The 24767-nt window shown below is 41.2% G+C and overlaps 1 protein-coding gene across 1 annotated transcript; it reads right to left on the bottom strand.

Annotated features, from left to right (window-relative positions):
- Window positions 1-315: 315 nt before the first annotated feature.
- Window positions 316-11612, bottom strand: dusp10 (dual specificity phosphatase 10). Its single transcript, XM_086190240.1, has 4 exons — window positions 11380-11612; window positions 9695-10527; window positions 5198-5566; window positions 316-4213 (listed from the first exon to the last, which is right to left on the bottom strand). Exons 2-4 carry the CDS (start codon window positions 10476-10478, stop codon window positions 3948-3950), a joined length of 1419 nt encoding a protein of 472 aa, XP_086046366.1. The 5' UTR covers window positions 10479-10527; window positions 11380-11612; the 3' UTR covers window positions 316-3947.
- Between the last annotated feature and the right edge of the window lie 13155 nt (window positions 11613-24767).

The following is a 24767-nucleotide window of genomic DNA, read 5'->3' as shown; positions in this document are numbered from 1 at the left end:
CATTTTTTAAAAAATCGCAAGTAAAGGTAGGCTACATGTGTAACAAAAGTTTAGACAACTAGAGGTTTCAACTACACAGACCTGAGTGGTGAAAAGGTTGTCAACCTCAGTGGAAATAAAGATGCGCATTGTTTGCTAAACTTTTGTTACGGGGACATTAACTTCTGCATTTTTTTTCTGAAGCATCAATGAAGCTCCCACTCATCATTTATTTATTTATTTATTTTGCTTCCCTTTTTCCACTCGCGCACCTGGTCAAAAAGATGCGTAAATGTTTGACGATCTCGTTTTCCGGAACGGAAGTTTTTGTGAGTAGTTTAACAAAGACGGTTGGGTTCGTATTTCAATTGGAAAAAAATATATAGATCCCGCATTATGACGGCGACGCTCGCGGGCCATAAAACCAACAATACCAGCGGAAAGTTGTCAAAATGCTGCCAAACCATAATATTCCTCTGAGGGTTTGTCACCAAAAAAACTTCCCATTCTCATTAACATTTCATCTTTAAATACAAAAAAAAAAACAACATCCAGGGCATTTTATATTTTGACGCGCTAACAAACGTGTGCTGATCTATTTGCGGTTCAAGAAATGCTTCTCCTCAACAGGAAAAATGAGCGAGCAAGAGAGAGAGAGAGACAGAGAGAGACAGAGAGAAAGAGTTTAAACATAAAAAAAAAAACCTTCCAGGACACCAAACCAAACTTGAAGCCTCCTTGTTTATTTCAAAGCTCACAAGTAGGGATTACAAAATTACAGTGCTTCAGTTGCAACAGTTTCAGGAGTAGTAGGAGAAGAGTTGGAGAGATGACAGACCAGTCGAGGAACTTTGAGCAAGTCATGCAAAAAGGTGTGGGAGAAGGCCTCCGTTATTATAGCACCCTTTGTGGAAAAAAATAAATCCATCTGTCCATAGGTCAGTGCAAAAATAGTAATGAATATATGCATACAAAGAAAATAGATATATATTTATATACTGTATATACTAGACGCTTGACTACAGACACAAAGAAATACAGAGAATTGTAGAGCAAAGCCCGTTCCACTGGAGCCCAACACAGAGACTCTGAAACAAGTCTAAAGAGTGCACATCAAATATGATTTTGTTGTTGTTGTTGTTGTTGTTGTTCTAATACAGAACCACATCTCCAAAATAAAAATTAAAAAACAAAAAAAAAGCCTCTCAGAGCTGTCAATCAGGCTATGACCTCTACAGGGAAAGACAGACAGCACCATAGAGCCTGCGAGCGTCCCTCACAGACCAGGAGCACACGGCATGCTTCATATTTCCAACCAGAGAGTTCATGTACAGTACAACGGTTACATCGTTCAATCAAACAGGTCAGCACATACAAAAAAAAAGCCATGTGCCGCCGCGCTTGTAGCAGATGAGACGAAAAAGGTTATTTTTTATTGGCTCAGATAGTTATTTTTCTTTCTCTCTCTCTCTTTTTTTTTTTTTTGCAAATCACTGATATAAATGCGGAAGCTACAAACGTGGTAAATGTCACTATACAACTTTTATCGTATATATTTTGGAGCACCAGTTGACACCAATGACAACAGAAAATATCAGTGAGAGGACACGTCGGCACACAACCTTTTTCTTCTTTTTTTGAAATCGTCACACTGACTTCAAACAGTTAATCATGCTTGAAATGTTTGCAGCAAACACACGCACACATACATACGCACGCGCGCGCGCACGCACGCACACACAAACGGTTTACAGTTTCGCTTGCATAGCATGATTTTACGAGGGGTATTTGTGAAGCTAATTGAGTTTTATTATTATAAACTTGTATTCGCCTTCATTTCCTCGCTTTTTTGGGGAGGGAAGAAGTGGGGTGTCAGTATTGATGGCTTTTTGAGTGAGGGTATATTACACACACAAAAAAAAAATATATACATATATATATATATATATGTATATATATATATATTTATATATATCGGTTTTGGTACTAGCCCTGTGCTTCATTTATGCCGTTATTCTCATGCAAACAACTACAGGAGGGCTGAGCAAAAAACACACACCAACAAAAATGCCGTTTCAGTTCGGTACGAACGGTGAAATATCAGTTGTAAACATCGGGGCTCCTTTTTCTTTTTCTGGATTTTAAAAAAATCTTTCACAGCCCTTTGTTAGCAAATTTTGTCGTGTGAATTTTGAGCGGTGCGAATGAATCTTAAATCTGTATACTGTGTGCTCGGTGGTGAACAGGTGGCTGAAAAGGTGTTATTTCACCTTGAAAACACATGCATCCCACCTAGATCATCTTCCCCTTTATGTCTATTAATATTATAATTTACAGTCTAAGGAGACAGTAAAATGTATAAAAACTGACATATGTGAGTATATTCAGATGCAAGAGGATAACGTTGTACGCGTGCATATACTCCACTGTGGTTTGTCCTTAAATGTCACCACAACAGTCGGTTACATAACGAGCATTTTTTATCTCCAGGCTGTTCAGCATCTTTGAAGCCGTTTTTCTCAAATTCTGCATAATCATCCGACATAAATCATCCTTAAAAGGTCAAAAAACTGTCATTTTTAATTTGTACAGAGACCAAGAAAGCAGGTCGCTTTAGTCTGGTGGCTGATACAACCTTCAGAGTGTGTTCTGCATTCGTCTGCACGTGATGAAAGCATGCGCAGGCCCAGTGGTGACACATGAATTAAGGCATTGATAGAGGCACTACAACAGCACGTGACGGCGGCGCTCGCATACGCAAGGCAGAAGTGCTCACTTAACTGTAGCTTAGTGTCAACAACAGGGAAAAAGATTACACACCGGCTAGAAGTCTGAACCTCAACTCCGCTACGGTAGAATAGCTGGAAATGACGGACGCTAACTGAAGACAAATTTGGGGTTAAGAAAACACAGACATTACAGAGGTGGCTCATGGCTGAACGGGCGCAAGAAGAAAAAAAATAAAAGACCAGAGGAGACAAGAGAAGCAGGCAGTGAAATTCCTCTGTTCTGTTACATTAAATATCACCAATAGCCCTGTTTTACAATATTCACTGGTTATTTCAAACTTTCCTCTTCCAGCAGCCGTGAGTAAAAACCCTTTATGGCTGTCTGGGAATATATATTGCTAAAATATATGCATATGTGGATGCAGGAATGGCAAAACTAAGATACTGACATAATAAAGCTAATTATGTGGTTCTGTATATTTTGGAAATATACAGATAATAACCCATATGCTGCACTCTGGAAAAAAAACAAAACAAACAAACCCTTTTTGTGTCTCTTGTACACGTGTGCCAAATATTACAGCATAAAAGTATAGAACTGAACGACAGTAATTACATTACATCAAAATGTTTTTTTCAGCAAAGAGCTGGAAATGTTTTGTCATCATTACCAATATATACATATAAGATCAAGTTGCATTCCACTCTGAAATTATTGCACAGTGAGCCTCTGTAGGCTCGTCATGGTCATCCCCATAAACCCCTGTATAAAAATAGAACAACAACATTAACACACAACAGACATGTCTTCAGCTTTTATTATTTTGTGGTAGGTTTTTTTTTTGTTTTGTTTTTCCTTTTTTTGACAGGCACTGCCATGGCCAATCCCACCGAAGTCTGCAAACATGACCTGTGCGCCACAGCGTGAACTGTCAGTAACTGCCCCCAAGCATATAGAATACCGTTTCCAAACCAAAAGTCCTCGTTCTGTAGTCACATGTGGAAAACTTCCGACCGACCACTTCCTCACTTTCTCTCTACCTCAATCTCTGTAGCTCGTCCTCTCCTCAGGGACGCCAGCCAGGTCCAAACAGTAGGGATTTTTTTTTTTGGCATTTCTCATCGCTGCTGCCCCAGAGCTTTGGTACTCCATAGAGTCAAAGATGAGCATGAGGAGATTTCAAGAAAAATATAGCGGCTTACTCGCACTCAAAACTTGAAAAATAGTGAGTGTTGGCTTTACACGATGGTCTCCACACCGATGAGCTTTGGTGTGAGGATTCGTGGCGTTATTCCGTTGTTGAGGTCCTCCTCGAACTCCAACAGCTGGCCCATGAAGTTGAGGTTTGGGGAGATGATGGGCCTCCTGGTTTTGACGAACTTATAGGCGTCTGTCATGGTCATCCAGGTGTGCTTCATCAGGTAGGCGATGACGATGGTGGCTGAACGCGACACACCTGCCTGGCAGTGAATCAGAAGGCCCATACCTGCTCGGTGTGCTTCCTCTGCAGAAGAGAACATGGAAACACAACAATAAATACACAGTTGGCTTAGAGGAAGTTAAAACTGGTCACTGAACCGCAGAACTTACTGACGTGTGTCAAGAACTCCCCAGTTATACATGCTTTATATTTGACATTAATCATGACTTCCCCTTGTACAGCTATTTGAAGTTATAATTATTTGGGCTTTGGGTATAAGCTACATAATTCTGTGGTCTCAAATACTGTACTTAATCATTCTTCATCATCCACCATCTTTGTTTTGGTTCTCAATCCAAAGAAACCTCTAAGCTCATCAAAATAAATCAAGACACAAATGTCTCTAGTTTTAGCTTTTGAGGCCTTTTTAAGCATTCCAATACTAAAAATGATTTGAATAAAACAACTTTTTAATAACACAGAGTCTCACGGTTCAAGGGTGTTATTGTTATTCTCGGGTCAAAAATGTTTCATTTTGTGCAGGGTTTTCTTAAAAATTGCGACCTTTTTTCAGTGGTACCGCTGGGAGAACTGGCAACATTTGTGAAAAGATTGATTTTTCGAAAAAATACACCAATTCTAACTACAACCCCACCTACTTCATCGTTTCTGATTTACTTCCTGTGATAACAGGAGTTCCACATCACAGGAAGACTTTGGAATGTTTAATTCTCAATTTCTTTATTTTCGAGAATGTTAAAAAAGCCCCCTGCTGTAAAAATAAGTGCACTGAGGCTCTGAAGCAGGAAACTGACGTCACTTCTAGATAACGGGCGGCTTCTGCATCAACAAAAAAAATGCAAAATTTAAAAACTTTTTGCCGTGACCCTGCCTACAGGTGAGGGGGATGCTGAAAACATGCAAGCCCCTGCATATTTCACACAGTTTGGCTGATTTTGGATTCATTTTTTGGGATCGCAGAATGGCAATTTACTGAGGAACTGTTAAGATGGGAAACTTAGGAACATCTGTCCATTCTAGAGCGGAACCATGTAAATGGTTTCTTACCAATGAACTCAAACGCCTCCTCGAAGTACTGGCGCAAGTTCTGCTTGTTGCTGTCGGTGGCAGGCAGGCGCTTGTAGACGAAGAGGCCCGTGTCGTAGTGGTAGAGCGGCAGGTGGGTGGTCACATTTAGGATGTAGCCAATGTTCAAGCGCTGCAGCAGGTTGATATCCTGAGCGTCGTGCTCGTTCCCCAGGTAGAGGAAGGGCAGGATTGGCGTCAGCTCTGCATTCTCTATATCCGGGGTGGAGGGCAAGGAGTGAGGTAGCGCCCCCGTCAGGCCAGCAGCTGCGCCCGTGTCCAAGCCTTCGTGAAGGTGCAGGGAGTGCTCACACAGGTTCTCGTGGCTCTGCCTGAAGCAGCTAAGGCCTCCTGCGAAGAGAGAGATGGGGACATGAGCTCATCGGAGACACCGCTGACATTTGCTCCTGACTTCCAGCAATCAAAGAAAGTGATCGCGGTGAAGTCCCACTTGGCCTTTTTATAACAAGCCTGTGGTTCTTTGGTAAAAACGTAACTATAACACGGCGTGCTCCATTCCCAACAGGGCTCGCCCGGCTAAAAATACTTGTCCACCACATGGCAGACATTAGGTTACAACTAGGTGGGACAACTACGGCTCACATACTGGCTGTAAAGGGCTTTGAGGTTCTGACACATATTACAGAAACCTCTACTGCAGTTTAGCTGTTATTACATGTTTCCCTTTGGATACTAATTCGATGTGCAACAACAAACTGTAAAAGTCAACTGAGAGGGAGCAAAACTGAAGATGAACTAAATGTTAAATATGCCTCTACTAGACATTTACACTTCTCCAAATAACTGGTTTGCACCTGTTGCCTCTGATGCCCAAGTTTCCCCTCTGGGACCAGAGTTGCAGGGAGCAGTGGAAAGTGTCACACACATATGCGCGCGCGCACACACACACACACACACACACACACACACACACACACACACACACACACACACACACATTTAACAAACACACCCAGTATCAGTTCATGTATTGTTCACATTGCAAGAGTTGACATCATGCTATGTGAGGTCATTAGGCAGCCCCCCCCACCCCCACCCCCACCACACACACACACACACACACACACACACACCCTGGTAGTCTGGGCAGGTGGGGATCTCCTGTCAACTGTCACATTCAGTTTTCATCATAACACCATAAGCCACGGTAACAGTGTGATAGTAGAGAGAAAGTCTTTACAGGTCACTGAAATCAACACAACGACGGAAGGGTTTTTGAATAAATCATCATTTTTTTATGGTCCCTGATATTGTGAGTTAATAAGACTGAGTAGAATCAACATTCAGAAACTACATTTTCAATATAAGTTTTTCTATTTAAACATGGAAACTTTTCTGAATAAACACAACTGTTATAAGTAATAGTTAAAGCTCGGGCGAGAGTGAGCAGAAAGCGGTCTCAAGTGTTTTCAGGACCTGGTGCACATGCTCTCTGTGACATTTGTAATGCAAACCGCAAACACATCCAACCTGAGGAAGCACCTGGTAAAACATGAAATACATCTAAAAGCTGAAGAATGTCCAATTCCCTGCAGCAGCTGCAGCTAACGTTAGCGGCACATCTGGAACCTCAAATGCAGTTTGGTCTTATTTTTTTAATACCTGAAATGACTTTTTTTGTTATTGTGGACAAAGTTTAAGTGCTTCTTTTGAATTCCAAGTACTTGCACCAATGTCAGATCAAACATGAACCGACTCATTACACAAATTAATTTGATCTGTTTTCAGTCAGTAAGAATAAAGTATGGTAACTTTAGTCCTGTGGATGTTCTCATTTGTTGCTGGGTGTTATTCTAATGTACTAGAGCTGTTAACGCTAATGCTGCGCTAATACTTCACCCACAACCTCACAGTCTCTCGCGGGCTATTTGTTCTGGACTCGGATGATTAACTACATTTGGCTGGCATTCACAATCGTACTTTTTGGGTCAAACTCAGTTTATAAAATGAGACTTTTCAGATGAAGCTGAAAGTAACAATGGGCCGACACAGCACGTCGCTGGGAGATGAAACCAGTTCACGTACACGAAGTAACTCATCGAGGAAAACATGACAAAGTTTCTTGATTGTTGTCATTAGCCAGTGGCTGAGTTCCTGCTTCCATATCACGGCCTGTCACACACTCTTGAGACGTCTGACACCGACATTAAAAAAAAAAAAAAAAAAAACGTAGCACAGCAGAGACCGAGGAGTTTCTGTTCCACTTCAGTATCAGGCAACAAATCGTGACTAAGAGCTGATGGTAACTGAGCAAATAATCACATTTATCTAAATTAAGCTGAATTCACACAAGCATGCTCCAAATTTGTCCTCTCAGCTTATCAGCAATCCATGAATAAAAGAAGAAGAATTGGTCTCTGTTTGTATTGAGTATCAATTACAAATGTCAGCATAACAAGATTTATACCTGGGATTGATTTTGTCCACTTTTAGGTAACAACAATTATACTTTTTACAATAAGTTTAACCTTTCTGGATGGCATTGGTGTTTCTTTATGTATTATTATTATTATTCATATTCTATATTCAACGCTGAACATCAGATGCACCAACAGTATTTATCATTAATAATAGCATATTTATTCCATGCACTTGGCCCAAATATTTTCCAGATACCTCAAGGAATCATGGTTGTAATATTTAAGATATTGAAGCATTTACTCACACCTTTGCAAATTGTTTTTTTTTAAACACACAACCCGTTTGTTCTGTTTAAGTACTTAGAGAGATTCCAGCACAATTTGTGGGAATTTTATTGAAATCACACTATGATGCAGTGCGATCTCCAAATCGCAGGAAGTGCAAAACTGAAGTCCAACTGTGTATAAAAATAACAATCTAAAAGAAGTATTGTGGTGTTGCAAAGAGCGTGCCGCAGGGAAGGTGCGTACTTGTAATTAGCTAACCTGGAAGTTAGTATTAATATGGTTCGTAAACGCTGAAGTAGATGCAAATAAAAACAGAGAAGTACGAATCCAACGACATGTTGTAAACAAATGACAGCTAGGACGCGTGAACAACGTCAACGCGGCTAAATGTCACACTTCTTTGGCGCGACGATCTTTAGCGTCAGTCACAACCGTTGTGTCTTGTTTGGCCCCTTGTTAATAACCGCAAATTTTTTCAAAACATAAAGAGCTCAAAATGAACAACAGCCGTTTTTCCAGACATATTTTAGGCTGTCAGATTAACATCAAAATATCTTAAGCTTGCATTACACAAAGACCTTTTTCAGGCAGTTAACTTCAACTTGACTAACACTGATTAAAAAATCCCAGTGACTTTGAGATCATGTATCAGGATGTATAACAACCTCTTTCCATGGTTTAGGACTCATTCCTGCAGCACTTAAGAAAAAGATTCTTGCTTGCTACAGATCCCTGATCCCCAAAAATCACACATAATAAACTCAATATGTTTTTCAATTAAAATTTGAATAACGACAAAGAAAGACGACTCCTTTTAATATTCTTAAGTCACAGTTACGGTATCAACAGTTGCAGTATCAATCAAAATATATACAACTTGATATTTTTCCCCATTTTCCATCCTAATCCCTTGTATATGTGCACACACTTAGCCAATAAAGCTGACTAATATTTTTTCCTTGACATGAAACACCACCACAAATGTAGATATAATGAGGCCATTGGATCCCTTCATCCGAGACAGAAGATTTGTATTTTGCAAGAATTCATCATGCAGACACGCGAGTGAGAGACGGTCTGTGCTTGTTCCTCCAACTGAGCCTCCGACAGACAGAATGCAGAAGGCCATGAAAGAACACAGGAGGACCAGGGGAGAAGAGAAGGAGGTGCTGTGAGCTTACAGCTACACTCACAGCCCAGCCCCCCACACAACACACATACACATATCACTCAGGCCTCGCACGCGCACACACACACACACACACACACACACACACACACACACACAACAGATCAAAAACATGGCAACGACTCAGGGATAGCTCTCTCAACAGGCTGCCGTAACAGCTGCTCCTGCCAAATACTTCATATGTGTCTTATAGAAAGCTGCTGTGTGTGTGTGTGTGTGTGTGTGTGTGAGAGAGAGAGTGAGGTAACAGAGTGTGTGTGCAGACTTCATTATAACTGCAAAACACTAAAGCGGCTGCAACGCTTCAGTACAAAGCTCACAGGATGATAAATCTACAACCAGTATGCTGACAGGCGAGGTCAGCTGTCCAAAACAATAAAGGTCAAAGTTTAACAGGCTTTACACAAACACTACGCACCATTATGCAACCACACTGGTTCCAGATCAGTTTGTGTTGCCGCTAAGCTCCTAAATCGCTGCTAAATCTCACATTCTTCTCAGACGTCTAAAATGATTCACTGCCTCCGGAGTCGAACTAAAGCCTGTGAAATTGCACTTTATATCTCTCTGCTTCCTTTTTGGGCCAGCCACACCTTCCTGAGCCTTGACACACTCTCTTACCTTTGAGGATGATGGGGTCCTTGCCCTCCCTCCTCAGCGAATCCAGGACGACGTGGAGCGGCTGCGTTGATGTCAGCCTGTTGGGGTCTACGGTGCTCTCGTCGTAAACCACAATCTCTTTGGAGAAGATGCCCTTAAAAGAGCCCTTGCCCTCACGGCAGGAGATGAGGTCCAGCACGGTGATCTTGCCCTGCTGCAGTCGCCGCCGGCTGATCTTGTCAGAACAGTTGATGTGCACCGCCCCCCGAATGTGGCTCTTGTTATACTCCAAGAAGGGCCGGCAGTCGATGATGACAGGCACGGGCCCTATGGGGTGACCCATGGGGCAGCAGGTCACCCGCTTGGCCAGCTCATTGGGGTGAATGACTCTCACAGTGGACAGCGCCTTGGGTGTGCCTGGCGTTAGGCTGGAGGCGCTTAATGCTTCATGGTTGCTGACCATGGGGGTGGGCGGCCCAGCATAGCTGAGGTTGGGGCTGCTGGCACTCACCTGGCTGTGGCTGAGGCTCTGGCTGTCCTTCTCATAGGTAGTGACAGAACAGCAGCTGGCACTGCTGCATCCACACGACAATGAGCGCGTGGAGCCCTTGGATGAGGGCATATACGTTACAAGATTGGCCGTCGCCCGAATCTTCACCACGGTGGTGCTGATGACTGTCTTGTTGCTGCTGGTAGTGGCGATGGAGTCCAGGTAGCTGGTGTCCAGGCGCAGTTGGAGTTCCTGAGGTCGGATCGGCCTTGGCAGCGCCACCACAATTCTGTCGTCAAGAGGAGATGGAGGCATGGGGAGACCGAGGGCTGCTGGACGTTTATGGAGAAGTCAACACGCCGCTCTGCAGGGGGACAGGGCACAAGCCAAGGCATGGAGCTAGATCAGTTCAGAGAATTTTGCATTTGCAGCCTGAGATCACACAAGCGGTCTTGATGTGTTTGATGAAAATGCAAACTACAAAAACGGCAGCTGAGGGCAACTATTAGTAGTGGCAACACCCAAATTGCAGGTGACAGACTTATAACACTAATAACTAGGAGAGATATCATAAAGCTGCACATCCATGTGTGATAACTGTAGTCTGTCTGATCCAATGCTTTTACAAGGAGAGTGACCAAAAAAAAAAAAAAATACTGCATCAACGCTACGCCGCAGTTTGGTCTCCCCCCAAATGGAAAGTAGGGGTGCAACATATAGTGCTGGCAACTCCTTAAGATCACCAATGGCAGCATTTTAGGAGCATGTCATCCAGGCGTGTTCAGTAAAGACACCCGCCGAGCACCGCCTGCCTGTCCCGGCCATTGTCAGCCTTTAACACGGTGCGGGTCCGGTACAAAGAGAAACCATTCATGGCCAAATTCATTGAAGAAACCGGCATGGGAACGTGCCGTGAATTTAATGTGTCTGACAGGATGAGACGAGCTGACCTGACGTTAAATTCAGTCTCACAAGCTCGTGAATTCAAGAAAGAAAAAAAAAAAAAACATGTGCTTGCATTTGTATCAAAAAAGGATTTGACAAATATAAAAGCTGTACTAAAACACGTCATAAAACATCAATAAATCATTAATAAAACATTCACCAACCTAAAATGGTTGCACCAGTATGATTTTTTTTTTATTTTATTAATTATGGAATCTCTATGACAGTGCATTTCAACAACAAACCAAACTTGCCCAGTATTCCCGCTTACCGGTGTGTGTTGCGGGTGGTAGTAGCCGGACGTGTTCTCTCCGCTCGCTAACAGTGTCGCCTCCATTCACTCCGTCCCCGTGTTGTGGCTCGGCAACATTTTTAGTACTTTTACCCCGCTACCCTGAAATAATAATGAAGGAAGTCTGCCAGCCTACGGAGGTCGCGGAGCGGGATTGACGCCGGTCTGAACCAATGCGCGTCTTCATTAATATTCAATTTCATCCGTTTTGTACCGTGAGGTTCGGCCTCGCGGTGGGCGGGGCTTGGACGAGCTCTCTGCTTCTGTGGCTGTTGAGGAGAGAGGGGGAGAGTGGAGGGGGATGAGGAGGAGGAGGAGGAGGGGTGGTTGTTCCTTGAACAGCCAGGATGATGTCACTGGCAGCCAATCAAAAATCTCTCCAGGAGGCTCGAGGAAGAAGACACGCTGCCTTCAAGTGCCGCTCGTACAGTCGTTAAATGAATTAGGCTAAATCAGGCTCGAGGAGGCAAGAGCACACGCATTCATAACTCCAGTAAAGTACAGATACTCTTGTAAAAAGTGAAAGTACAAGTACTGATTCCACTTATTACGTCAAGTAAAAGTAAAGAAGCGCACGTTCTTACATGAGAAAAGAGAAAAAAAGAGTTCATAACTTTATTAAACAGCATGGCGCAGAGACAGAGGTGAATGTTGGATAAGAAATAAACTAGAATTAATAAAATCAATAAGTAGTTCCCTTAATACCAAATGAATATAAACTTTTTAGAGAAAGAATTAGAGTAAACTGAAACGAAGCCAGTTGTTTGGTTTGACATGAACAATAAAAATATCTAACTGCACCTTGATATACATTGCAGCCAAAATGAGGTGAAACTACAATAGCAACATGATGAAAAGACAGACGCTTGTGTAACTAACCGGAAGAACAATCAAGTTGCTGTTGGGTGGTCGTAATCCTGCAGTACCTCCTTGATATTGCTTTTCATATCATTTGTTTGTCTGGTCCTTCTATTTCAATCACTTGCGAGGAGTGTACACAGACGACCAATCCAGAGCCAGAGACACACACTCTGCTACTATTGAAGGAAAGCCTGTCATTGCTAATGCTGTATTTCTCATCTCATCTCATCTCGACTCATCACAGTCAAAATTGATTGTTGTGAAATCATCCTATTTATGTTCTAGATTTTCCGTAAACACTTTTTAATGCACAAAAACATTTTATGTGTGGGTATTTCATTCTGTGTCACTTCATGCCATCTACCGTATATTTGAATCATTCTGTACATCTGTGTAAATGTATAGTTGAGGGACTGCAGATAAAAAACAAGTTGAGGCTAAATCTGGTATAATGCATAAAACGGCAAAAAAAAAAAAATTATTGTGCATTTACAAAAAAAAATACTGCTAAAAAGGAAAGAAAATAGTACAATAATGTTAGTTACACTACAAATACACAACCCAGTAAGAGAGAATACCATGAAACAAATCTGAATGCTCGTTTTTAATCATAATAAACCCAACAAACCTGACTGCCAGTTCCAGCTACAGTAAAAGAAGTGAAAGTGTTTTGATGAATATGTAACACAGTCTAAAGGGTTCTGTCGTTCCGTTTCATCGCTCTCTCATTTCGTCACTTTAAAAGCATCAGCTGACTTCTCTGTTCAAATCTAGTGAAAGTGCTTAAGAGTAAAATAATCAAAGATTGGCACTGTAACCGTGAACTGAGTAATCAAAGCGAGGGGACTGTGTCGGTGGTGTAAGACAACAAAAATGACCTGTACGTGATGGAGAGGCAGCATTAATGGTGTTAATAAGTGGTTGTCTTTGGCAGCAGTGCCATTAAACAAGAGCCAACTTGGCTGACTGTATTGTCCCATATGACAGGAGCCATGTTGCGGTGAAAGGATCCTGCTGGCTTCAAACCCCAAATATAACCTGAGCTCTTTATTTATCCTCAATGGCAAGCTGAAACAATGCAGGGCATTTATTATTGCTTCTATTCTTAGTTGACTGTACGGTTATTTATAGATACAGCTGATCAAAGTCTATTCACATGGCATTCTCAGCCCCTCTGTTTCGCATTGTGATGACTGAACAAGCTCCTCCTTCCCGCAGAACACTTAAATGTTGTGATTTTTTTTCTAATTCAGCATCATCCATCCATCTATCTATCCATCCATCCATTTTCTTCCACTTATTCCTGTTCAGGGTCGTGGGGGGGGCTCTCTCTATCCCAGCAGCCTTCAGGTGAGAGGTGAGGTTCACCCTGGACAGGTCACCAGTCCATCACAGGACCAACACATAGAGACAGACAACCATTCACACTCACAGTCACACCTACGGTCAATTTAGAGTATCAATCAGCCTCGTCCTCTCTTGATGTCTTTGGACTGTGGGAGGAAGCTGGAGTACCAGAAGGAACCCACGCAGGAACAGGGAGAACATGCAGACTCCACACAGAAAGATCCTGTGATGGAGCCGGGACTTGAACCCTGAACCTTGTTGCTGTGAGGCCACAGTGAGGACCACTGCACCACCGTGCCACCAGTCAGCATCATATCATGTGAATATCTTCAAAAGATGCAGATGCGTTTACGGTGTAAGATTCGTTGTATTTCATTTAACAGATGTACACTGTTGTTTGGCTGAGCATACACAAAATAGCAGAGTAGTATTAGAGAGTATTCCCCCAGCAGTCAAATGTGTGACTAAGGAGACATACTTGTTTTAACATTTAAAGCTTAATTCATAGTCGTGTGGTAACTTGACAGGAAGGCACGTCTTAGCCACCAGCTTCCACCCACCATCCACCGTAGCCTCTGGAGCGGCCTGCTGTGCGTCTCCCTTGAAATGAAACTACATCATGTTGAAACTAAAACGAGTGAATCACGTTTGACTTATCTGCCTGATATCGTAACACTTTCTCATACGCATTTCCACACTTTCAGTTCCACGTCTTTTGCAGTTTCTTTTTGACATGTTCCACATTTACCAACTCAAACTCCAACACCGTTTGCTCAGTTTCAGTCGCCATTGCTGGACCTACGCAAAGAAACTCAACAGAGACGGTCCACCTCAACGCACAACTGTAAACATTGAGTTATGCCATCTAGTGGCCACAGTAATTTTTCAACAGGATACCTGGCGAATATATAGACAGTAGCTCTTTAAAGGGGCCTGTTTGAGATGGTGGTGATGGTTTGGGCCTTGTCGCCAGCGGTGAGTAAAAACCACGTATTTGACGGCTGTTGCCGTCTGATATGATTTCCAGGATTTTGCCACAAGGATCAATGAATTATTACTGGTTCTTATTTAATGAACCCAGATCACAATCTGTCTGGGAACCTAACCAGGCCCTATAAAGCTGACCCATCATGCAACGATTCATAATGGAGGCACAAAGGAACATGCTAGTATTGGAGGTTCGCAACATATATAGTTGTTCTCACCAGCACTTTGTCATATTATTTCAAATTTCACTTTTTTCATGTAGGCAGCACAGTGGAGCAGTGGTCAGCACTGTCGCCTCACAGCAAGAAGGTTCCAGGTTTGAGTCCCGGCTCCAGCACGGGATCTTTCTGTGTGGAGTCTCCATGTTCTCCCTGTTCCTGTGTGGGTTCTCTCTGGTACTCCAGCTTCCTCCACAGTCCAAAGACATCAAGAGGGGACGAGGCTGATTGATACTCTAAATTGACCGTAGGTGTGACTGTGAGTGTGAATGGTTGTCTGTCTCTATGTGTTGGTCCTGTGATGGACTGGTGACCTGTCCAGGGTGAACCCCGCCTCTCACCTAAGATGCTGGGATAGAGAGAGCCCCCGTGACCCTGAACAGGAATAAGCGGAAGAAAATGGATGGATGGACTTCTTCATGTAAAATTTTAAAAAATCCAAGTAAAAATACACACACTGAAAATACGACTTAAGTTTCATGTCTTATTTTGACATATTCTTTTCACTTTGATCATGTGATTCACATTTTACTGATATTATTGTTTCACTATTACTATGGGGAAGAATTTTATGGAATTCTGTGAAAGTTGCTGTACTGAATAAACTTATTACCAAACCAATTATTATTACACAAGTGACAGGACGGACAGAGTTGTTATCCAGTGAAAACTGCACCTCTAAATCTGGAATCTTTTATATAAAATGTTGCTTTGTAGGCTGAAAAAAAAATCTATATGAATAGTTATACATCCGTTGGCTTATCTAAAAAACGTATTTTGAAAACGCCGAAAAGAAGTTGTTTTTTTTAAGTGTCTGAGAATTTGAATTATAAAGATTTGCACAACACTGACATTTGTACATTTGAACATGGTGTAACTATATTTGCTCAGAAGTAGCATGTAGTATCTCATATTGGAGGAAAAAAATCCATTTTTCCCTTCAAATGTGGTACTACGAGAGGTGGAGACGAGGAGATTCATTATTTGGGAACAGATGTTTGCAGCAATGTTTGAAAGATCCATTAGGATTTCAAACATTGGAAACAACAGCGTGACCTGGGCAGTTATGTAAATTGCACCGGTTCAACCAGTATAACTGGTTTTATTAGGCCAAATATTTAACAAGGTGACGCCATGTTATTTACCTGTTCTGATGTCGAGGTGTTGCATCTACAGCAGCACAGGGCTCCTTTTCAGTCGGTTATTCGTTAATAGATTAAATATTCCAAATCTTTTTTACGCTCAGAGATGCCAGTGCTGATGTTCTGGAACGATCAAGTCCTGGAAGTAATGATGAAGCAGTTTAGATGAATAAAATGTCGACTGGTATTTTAGTCGAAGAAGATTTTTATCAATTTCATCTTTTCACGCTCTATTTCCTGTGGCACATGGTTCCTATGTAGACTGAATTAGAAAGAAGATCCAAAAACGGTCTCGTTTTTTTGCATTTTTACACGAGTATGGAAACATAATTTAACGATATGAACACCAGAAATTCAGCAAGCAGGTGGTTGTTAAGATGATTGCTGGTGATGAAAGTCTTCTCGCAGTCCTTCATCATTCGTTTTTGAATGTGCCAAATAATTAGGCATGTCCTTCTTCAACTGTTTTTCTCTCTGTAATGAGATCTTGAACTCGACTGTCTACCTTCATAAATGTCAGACTGTGGAAATCATGACAGTGTGAGGCTTTCTCTATCTGTTAAGAATTCACTCATCATGGGAGATAATGTCAAACTTTGATGTCAAACAGTCAAGCGGTTAGTCGTTTTTTTTTTATCGTTCAGGATGGAAAGTATGACTGATCGCAGTGTGGTATTCATTGGCCCAGAAGATAGATCCAAACCACTTCCTGTCTTCAGCAAGTTGCAGCCTCAATGTCACAGTCAGAGCAGCACAGGAAGATTAAACATTATGTGATCTTGGTAACCAGTAGTAACACATAAATTCATGTAATAAAGACCCAGGAGACGATGTTTCAATGCTAACGAGTTCTGTTTACTGTAATTAATTTTTTGTCAGTTTGTTAAAAAAAACTGCCCCTTGCTCCAAATATTTCATCCCATCTGGCTATTAACCACAGTTTTCTTTAAAATGTTGAGCATTTAAGAAGTGGGAAAAAATAAAAACAGGCAATAGCACAGATGGGCCTACTGCAAACTCAACAGCTTGAAAAGCAACATGTCCAGCAAAAGCGAAGAGGGAAACTGCCAGAGCTTCAACAGCCTGTCGACCTATGAACCCTCATTTTCTGAAAGTTAATCAGCCTCCAGTCTAGTTAGTCTTTACATCAAAACACGCAGCTTTACACAGATATGTCACGTTTACTTTTGAATCTATATGTCATAGGTTCGTTACAGACCACAGGCCCCCGCAGTAACATCGTGTTCATCAATAGCACAACAGTTCGCCCACCCAAAAACAGTCAGCCCAGCCTGTTGATGCAATATGGTGCCTCCATCCAAAATAATGTCACACCATGTCTGCACGATTTTTGTTTTTCTTTATCTTTTTGGATAGAATATCCTCTGAAATTGGCACACTGATTACATCTTCAGACCAAGCTGCTAATAAACACTAGCCTTCATCGCTGTCTGTACAGCGTAACGCTTTATTTAATCGAAAACTTTATCAAAATATCACTATGCATGTTTAGAACACAGGCTTTTTAAACTCAAAAATTTCTCCATGGTCCCTTTTCATGCTACAAGGAAAGAATAAAAAAAACAAAACAAGAATAGCACCACGAGTAGCACAACATTTTCACCTATTATCCCCCCCACACACACACACACACATACACAAATTGTTATACCAACCAAAGTATATAATATGCAAAAAGGGATCAATTCCTGAGGTCCCTCCTCCTCTGACACTGTCTTGAGATTCCGTGCTTGAATATCTCAACCATAAACAGGGACAAGATACAGCCTGTCGAAGCCCACCATCTACTGGGAATATGTTTGAGTGCTGAGAACAGAGACACTGCATCTCTCACTGCGGTTCTGCACAAACCAGTTGGCACCAGTATCCAATGCTCCACAGTCTGCACGTGTGATATGACTTTTCCATGTCCGCAAATGACATGTAGATGACATTTGCAAACGCACTGGGAGAGGAAAGGACCGGATCTGTTTGGTTCCTCCTGCATCAGACGTTCAACAGCAGGCCTTCCGTTCCGCGGGAGGGTGAGCAGTGTGATCCACTTGTATTTGGAATAAACTTTGTTAAGAAAAATTGAATTATCACCTGAGTCTACCGGGCCGCACAACAACGAGGAATCAACTTCGCCGTTACATTCATTTACATTTTATACCTTTTAAAGAGTGAGAGAGCGAGAGAGAGAGAGAGAGAGAGAGAGTGTGCCGTAAAAGGCGGACACCAATAACGTTAATTAAGCATTGACGCTTTAATAAAAGCAAAGCAGGAGTTGTCCCAGTAAGCCAAGTTCATGACTGGGCCTGCACAACACCAGACCACAACACCGAGGGTCCTGCTCTCCAGAAATGGTCGCAGCGACCATTAATACTTTTCTTGCATTGACAAGTCAAAACATCTTCAGAACAAAGGCCTTATTACAAACTACATAACAAAATCTATGACTGAGCTTTAAGGCTTTAAACACTAATTCATTACTTTGCACTTCAACTTCTTTCGACTGCTGACTTTTTAACTGCATTCACCTTAAACCTTCCAGGTCTAAAGTTTACTCCGTTCGAATGAAATAACATAAATCTCTGCAATAGGTAATAGCAATGAATATAAAGCGCACAAATTATCGAAGAGATTTGAAAATCTTACTTAAAAACCACCACCAGATGTCATTTCTTCTAAGAAGCAGCACAGCTGATGGCGAAGTATTGACTAACATTAGCGAATCATGCTTCTAAGCTATGAACAAAAGGTACAAATAGCTCCTTAAAGTGTTGCCCGCGCGGAGAGGCCAGCGGCTGTGACAGATCGTGAGCGAAGTGTGGTTTACATCTAACTGCAACAGCTCCATCTCTGAACTCATAACAACCTTATTTTCCCTGAGTTAGGCTTGTCTGGTCAGTATTATTCATTCAAGTTGGCATGTCACTTTGCCTGTGGAGGGGTGAATCACCCCCACAGTCACTTAGCAACTTCCAAATATTGTTTAGATAGCGATCAAAAAATGTAAACATTTACTCACAGGTATACACTGTCAGTTCCAATGCATAAAGGCAGCACTACTAATCTTGAGATGTGCAGTGGCACGAAATTTTGATTTACCTGAACTGTTGATGAAATGTGAGATAATGATCTCAAGAATAGCAAATATTATCATTCTGCCTGCAGTGCAAACCCAATTTAATTCTGACCTTATCCCAGAATGGAAGCGTATCATACACATGGATGGATTTCCACGACTGAGGGTATTAGATGATGCCCGCTGATATTTATACTCATCAGCCACAGTGAGTGTCTGTTGATGAAACAAGAAGTTATAAAGCAAATTTCACAGCTGTGACGGGCAAGCGGAGCAACTTATCAGAAATACTTGTCGTCCTCGACCTCTGACACAAACACGGCGATAACAAAGTATAAATAACAATGACACCCTGAGCACCAGTTGCTAATCACGTCCAAACAGCAACTGTTTCTAGGACAGGGGGTCACCTGCTGCATGGTTCTGTGTGGGAGGCAGGGCCTTAGATCCCGACATGGCTGTCCCAGAGGGGGCTGAGGTTGGGCCTCTGCTGGCAGCTGTCTCTGTGAAGCTTTGCATTGCTAATATTTCAAATTAAAGAGGAGACAATATATAGAATAATGAATATTCGCAGAAGCCGACATGGACATCTTTCTGAAATTCAAATCAGTCATATTTCCTTTCTTTACCTTATAAGTTTAATATCCTGTTTGATATTACAGTGAGTCTCTTTCCATTGTCTCCACTGCCAACACCATCAATTCTGTCCCTGCTGAGTCCTTGCTGTATTCTACACAGTCTGTTTCTGCTGTCAGAAACGTACAACGCTTCACTTCCTGTATGACAGAAGACACCCAGACACCAGGTGTATGGAACAGATATGCAGAAGCTTCTGTGAATAACAGATGTTTTTCTGTCTTACCATGTGAATGATGGATAGACATTTACTTTTAAATTGAGGGATCATGGGAATTGGAGATTTTAGAGACTAATTGCTTTAAATTTGAGATTTTACAATGTTTTACAATTGTAGTGTGTCAATTTTACCTCAAGAGCCATGTTTTCAGTCCAGCTGGACCAGTATGACAAGTAGTACACACTAGTCATTTGTGATTTTGTGAAAAAAGGAACTGAAAAGCCTTAAACATAAATGGAAATTACAACTGATCAACTGGATCACCATTTCCAGCTACTGTTGTTTTTCTTATGTCTTGTCCCTGTTGTTGCTGTTGTCATTGGTGGTGTTGTTGATGTTGTTGGTGGTGGTTGTCTTGTTGATATTGTTGTCGTTGGTGGTGTCGTTGATGTTGTTGTTGGTGGTGTTGATGTTGTTGCCGGTGGTTGTGTTGTCGTTGTCAGTGGTGATGTTGATGTTGGTGGTGGTTGTCGTTGAGTGTTGATGTTGTTGTCGTCGTTGGTGTTGTTGTTGATGTTGTTGTTGTCGTTGGTAGTGTTAGTGTAGTGGTGTTGTCGTTGGTGGTGGTTGTCGTTGGTAGTGTTAGTGTAGTGCTGCTGTTGCTGTCGTTGGTGGTGTTAAAGTTGTCGTTGGTGGTGGTAGTGGTGTTGTTTTTGTTGTCCTTGTTGTCAAGTATGAAAGTTAATTCCTGGCATTTGATCAAGTAGTTTGACTGAATAATCTTGACTCAGCTTTTTTTCACAGCTTTCAAGCCCATCACTAAATTTCAATCATCAAATCTTAGGTTCAGAAAGTAATATCTTAAATGAGTAACTCCATGACAACCACAGGTGAGCTCTACACTGTAAAATCCGTTCTATATACTTGCCTAAGGACTACAGGTGAAATTAAGAAATTGTGCTAACTCTGCTATATTTACACTGACACATAATACTGATATGTACTGTTGTGTATCAATAAATACAATAAAAAGATATATAAAATAAGGTCTATGACTTGCCTGCTGCCAATAATTTCATTGAATTTCACATGAGTTGTATTGAAAGTGACACCAAAATTAGTAGTTGGACAGTATACAGTAGTTTCATCATTTAAAATTCAATTATGTGACCTTATAAATGGGTCTGAATTATAACAGGGATGAAAGATTTTACTTTGAAGAGACTGACTGATGTACTGAAAGTTGGTGTCTGTTCATTATGGAAAATAATCCACTTTGTACCATTTATAGTATTACCATATTTGTATTATTCTGCAGCCTATATCAGAAACTAAAAACATTCTTGTACCCTTTTCGGAATCCTCCTGAGAGCACATTACATGACCAAACAGTTTCTTCCTTTATCTGAGTCACCTTGGGGGGGGACGTCATTTTTTTTTCTCCAAAGTCTGACAAAGTGGAAGCTTACGATATATGAAAAAGCTGACGAGTGAACAAAGTAGAGAAAAGGAGAGAAATTAAAGCAGAAGAGCGGCAGCGTAGAGCGATATGTGTCATTTAGTGATGTCATACATGCAAGGGTTCAGGGTGACAGTGGTAACAGCCTGAGTCAGAGGATGACATCAACGGTACAAGCTGTCAGACAGGTTGCGAAAGGGCTTAGTCCCACACTCCCATTGTCCTCGGGTTAATGCTGTCATTCAGCCTGCCACCGGCCTTAACGTTTGTTAATCTGACCTAACACACAGTTAAACACAGGACAAAGACACACAAACAGCACATTTAAAGGCCAGCACAGCGAAGGCCAGCAGTGAAATGTCAGCCTGTGGAACACCATCACAGCTTTTTGAATAGAAAAGAAAAAGCAGGCAATTGTGATTGAGGTCAATGAAAACTGACTAGCAGACAGGTTCAGCGCGAGTTAAGCTTGAATTGATTGGCCGTTCGGCTTTTATGTCATTTGTGCAAATCTGTATATATATATAAAATATAGACATGCAAGGCTCAGAGTATTCTATAGTTTTTCTAATTGTCAACAAATACCTTGAACAAAGACTGACGGACACTAACAATGAGTTGATCTACTAACAAGTGTTGTCTGTGTAGTCAAAGCCTGGTGTAACACATTCCTCTGGTCCATTGTTGTCTGAAAACACGTCAATGAGCCACACTGTTGCTCTATACATGCTGCTTTTTTACAAAGAAGACGGAGTTCATTTTGAGTCAGTCCCTGACAGACCACCGTGATGCTGTGAATACTGACCCAACTAATGCGTAGTAATGTGATCTTGTAAATAATTCCTCATGATTTAGAAGCTAAAAACCACATTGCCCAGTTTAAAAAAAATAAAAAATTGTACATTCATGCGCAACTAGTAAGTGGGAGAGTTCAAAACCAACTGAATGCCTGTCCAACTCAGACAGGAAAGTGAGACCGTGGCTGGAGCGCTGGTCCTGCAATATTAGCTAACATTAACCACAAGTTCAAATGATGCTGAGGACAATGTTTTCTGCCTCAACTTGCCATTTTAGAATGTGTTCAGAATGGTTTTGTTTTTTGGTTTGTTTTTTGTAACATCAGGAAGATCATGGGAACAAATTAGAAATTGACCACAAATATATTCCCGGAATTTTGCATGTATCAGATTTTTCAAAACAGTTCCTACTAACAGAGCTGAGAGATTAGGCTCAATATTGCAGCGTGTGCGATGAAAGAATTTCTGAGCCACATTAAGTCTTTTCCTTGTTAATTTAGATCGTATTCATTAGCACGGGTGATTGTACTGTTAGCTAGTAAATTTGTCTATGTCATGTAGCTAGTTTTTGTGTGGCTAATGAAATGTCAGGCTAAGAGCTAAATAGAGCTACCTAGCCGTATCGTACCTCACTAAAATCAGTTGGTTTATTTACTCCTGAGCTTCATTTCATTCTATTTTAATGAGAGATTAAGTTGTTTGCCACTTTTTGCTCTCCTGCGCTCAAAACTCAAGTAGATTTTAAGATGGCAGACATGTTTCCTTTTTGTTGTGATGTGAAAATGCTTTTCTGAAAAGTTGGACCTTTTTTCCAAAATGAAACTTTCCTTTATCACAGCGACATAATACACAATAACCCTTAATAAAAGAAACAAAAACCATACATTTGCCATGACAGATCTTTATTTATCTATGAGCTCAGATTAGAGTGTCAATGACATAGGAGGAAATTTGGAAAGTACCAAAAAACACATGGCTGCTTTAACTACCTTCTAGTTTATGGTGAAACTACAATTATCCAATAAAACAAGTTACTGATATAATCTAAGTATTGATCCAAGCTGTAGACTGTGTTCACTTCTGTTCATTTTATCCTCTCTTGTCTCAGTACAACCAACCTTTGACATCTTGTTCTCTGACTTTTCAACTGGGAGGGTTTCATATATTATCCTAGAGGGAAAAAGCGTGAAGTGTGTCAAATATTTAAGTTATAAAACTCACAGATGATGTTTTGTAACAGCAGTATTAGCATGTTTAACAGCTTTAATCCATTACTTCTACAGTTACAGTAGCTCCAAGCTAAGCATATGCTTGATTTGCTTTGTAGTTTGATACATTCCCCTAACACATTAGGGCGCTTCATTTGAGGGTTTATATTTTGATTTTATTCATAAGAAAAGAAATCATCAGGTATGAAGCCACTTACACTGCACGCTTTTTTTAAGCTGACAAAGCAAAACCATGGCAACAAAAAAACAAACAATCAAACAAGACAAATAAGATCATGTAAACAAAACAGGAGAATAATTAACAAGTGAATACGCTGGGTCCAACTGCAGCGGAGCAGCAGGGGAGATGTGACGCTTCTAGAAATGACTAGTTTGGGTGTTTTACATATATTGCATGTATCACCATCAGGAGCAAACATTTTAGAATCATCTTGTATTTACTGACGGTCTTGGTTACAGTATGGCCTGCTCATACCTGTAGAATCCATATATGCCTGGTTGGATTTTGCGCCCTGTGACATTTTCTTGTGTCACTGGTGAGGAGGAAGGGGTGCTTATGAAATGATGTGAGGATACTGCACTCAGTGCCTACTCCTGAGGCAAATAATGGGTTTTATAAGCTGTCACCACCGAGGTATCAGAACGACACATTTTACCTGATGTTAAAAGTACAAAATATGACAAATTTCAGCCACATGATCTCATTAGACACAACAGAGGTGAAAGGAAAGATGAGTAAATGTGGAACTAGACACAGGTGGGTCTCTGCAGCTCCCACATTCACTCTGAATGCTTTGTTGTGTTTTACAACCACACAGTTCCCTATGTTCAAACCCGGTAATGTGACAAACAAGGGTTTCTTGGGGTCATGTGTTTCTTATTGATCATGACTCACTGTGCTTTACACAAAATTACAGTTAAGTCAGGACAACATGAGTCAGTGGGCACATCTATGCTTCTGTGAGTCAGTGTATTATATCTGGTCAACAGGTTGCTTACTGGAAAGTCACTTTAGAATAGCAACCAACCTGGTGTTACACCTACAGACATGTGTGAAATGAATCTCATTTACAGGCTGGTGAAAGCATAGGTTTGCTGGCAGGTCTCTTAAATACTTCTCATGTACGCAGTTTTTTTCTTTGAATTTGGAAAAAGACAGGTGATTTTGTTTGTGTAGCACCTTTCATAGACAAGACAACCCAAAGTGCCTCATAAAAATCACAAAGCAACAGTGATAATGTAAAATAAAATACATAGAAATCTATTCAGAAGAGTACAATGATATTAAAAATCTCAAAATAACTTTAAAATTAGGTCATATCAAAGAAATGTTCTAAAATGCTTCAGCAAACGACAGAGTTTTTGAACCAGAATTAAAAATCTGTTGTGAGGAGGCTAATCTAAGATTTTCTGGCAACTTGTTCCAGGTTTTTTGGGTTTTTT

Source organism: Aulostomus chinensis, chromosome 20 (assembly GCF_037954235.1).
Source record: "Aulostomus chinensis isolate RoL2024-O1b breed Wild chromosome 20, RoL_Achi_v1.0, whole genome shotgun sequence".
NCBI classification, from domain to species: domain Eukaryota; kingdom Metazoa; phylum Chordata; class Actinopteri; order Syngnathiformes; family Aulostomidae; genus Aulostomus; species Aulostomus chinensis.
This window is presented reverse-complemented; position numbering and strand designations above follow the sequence as displayed.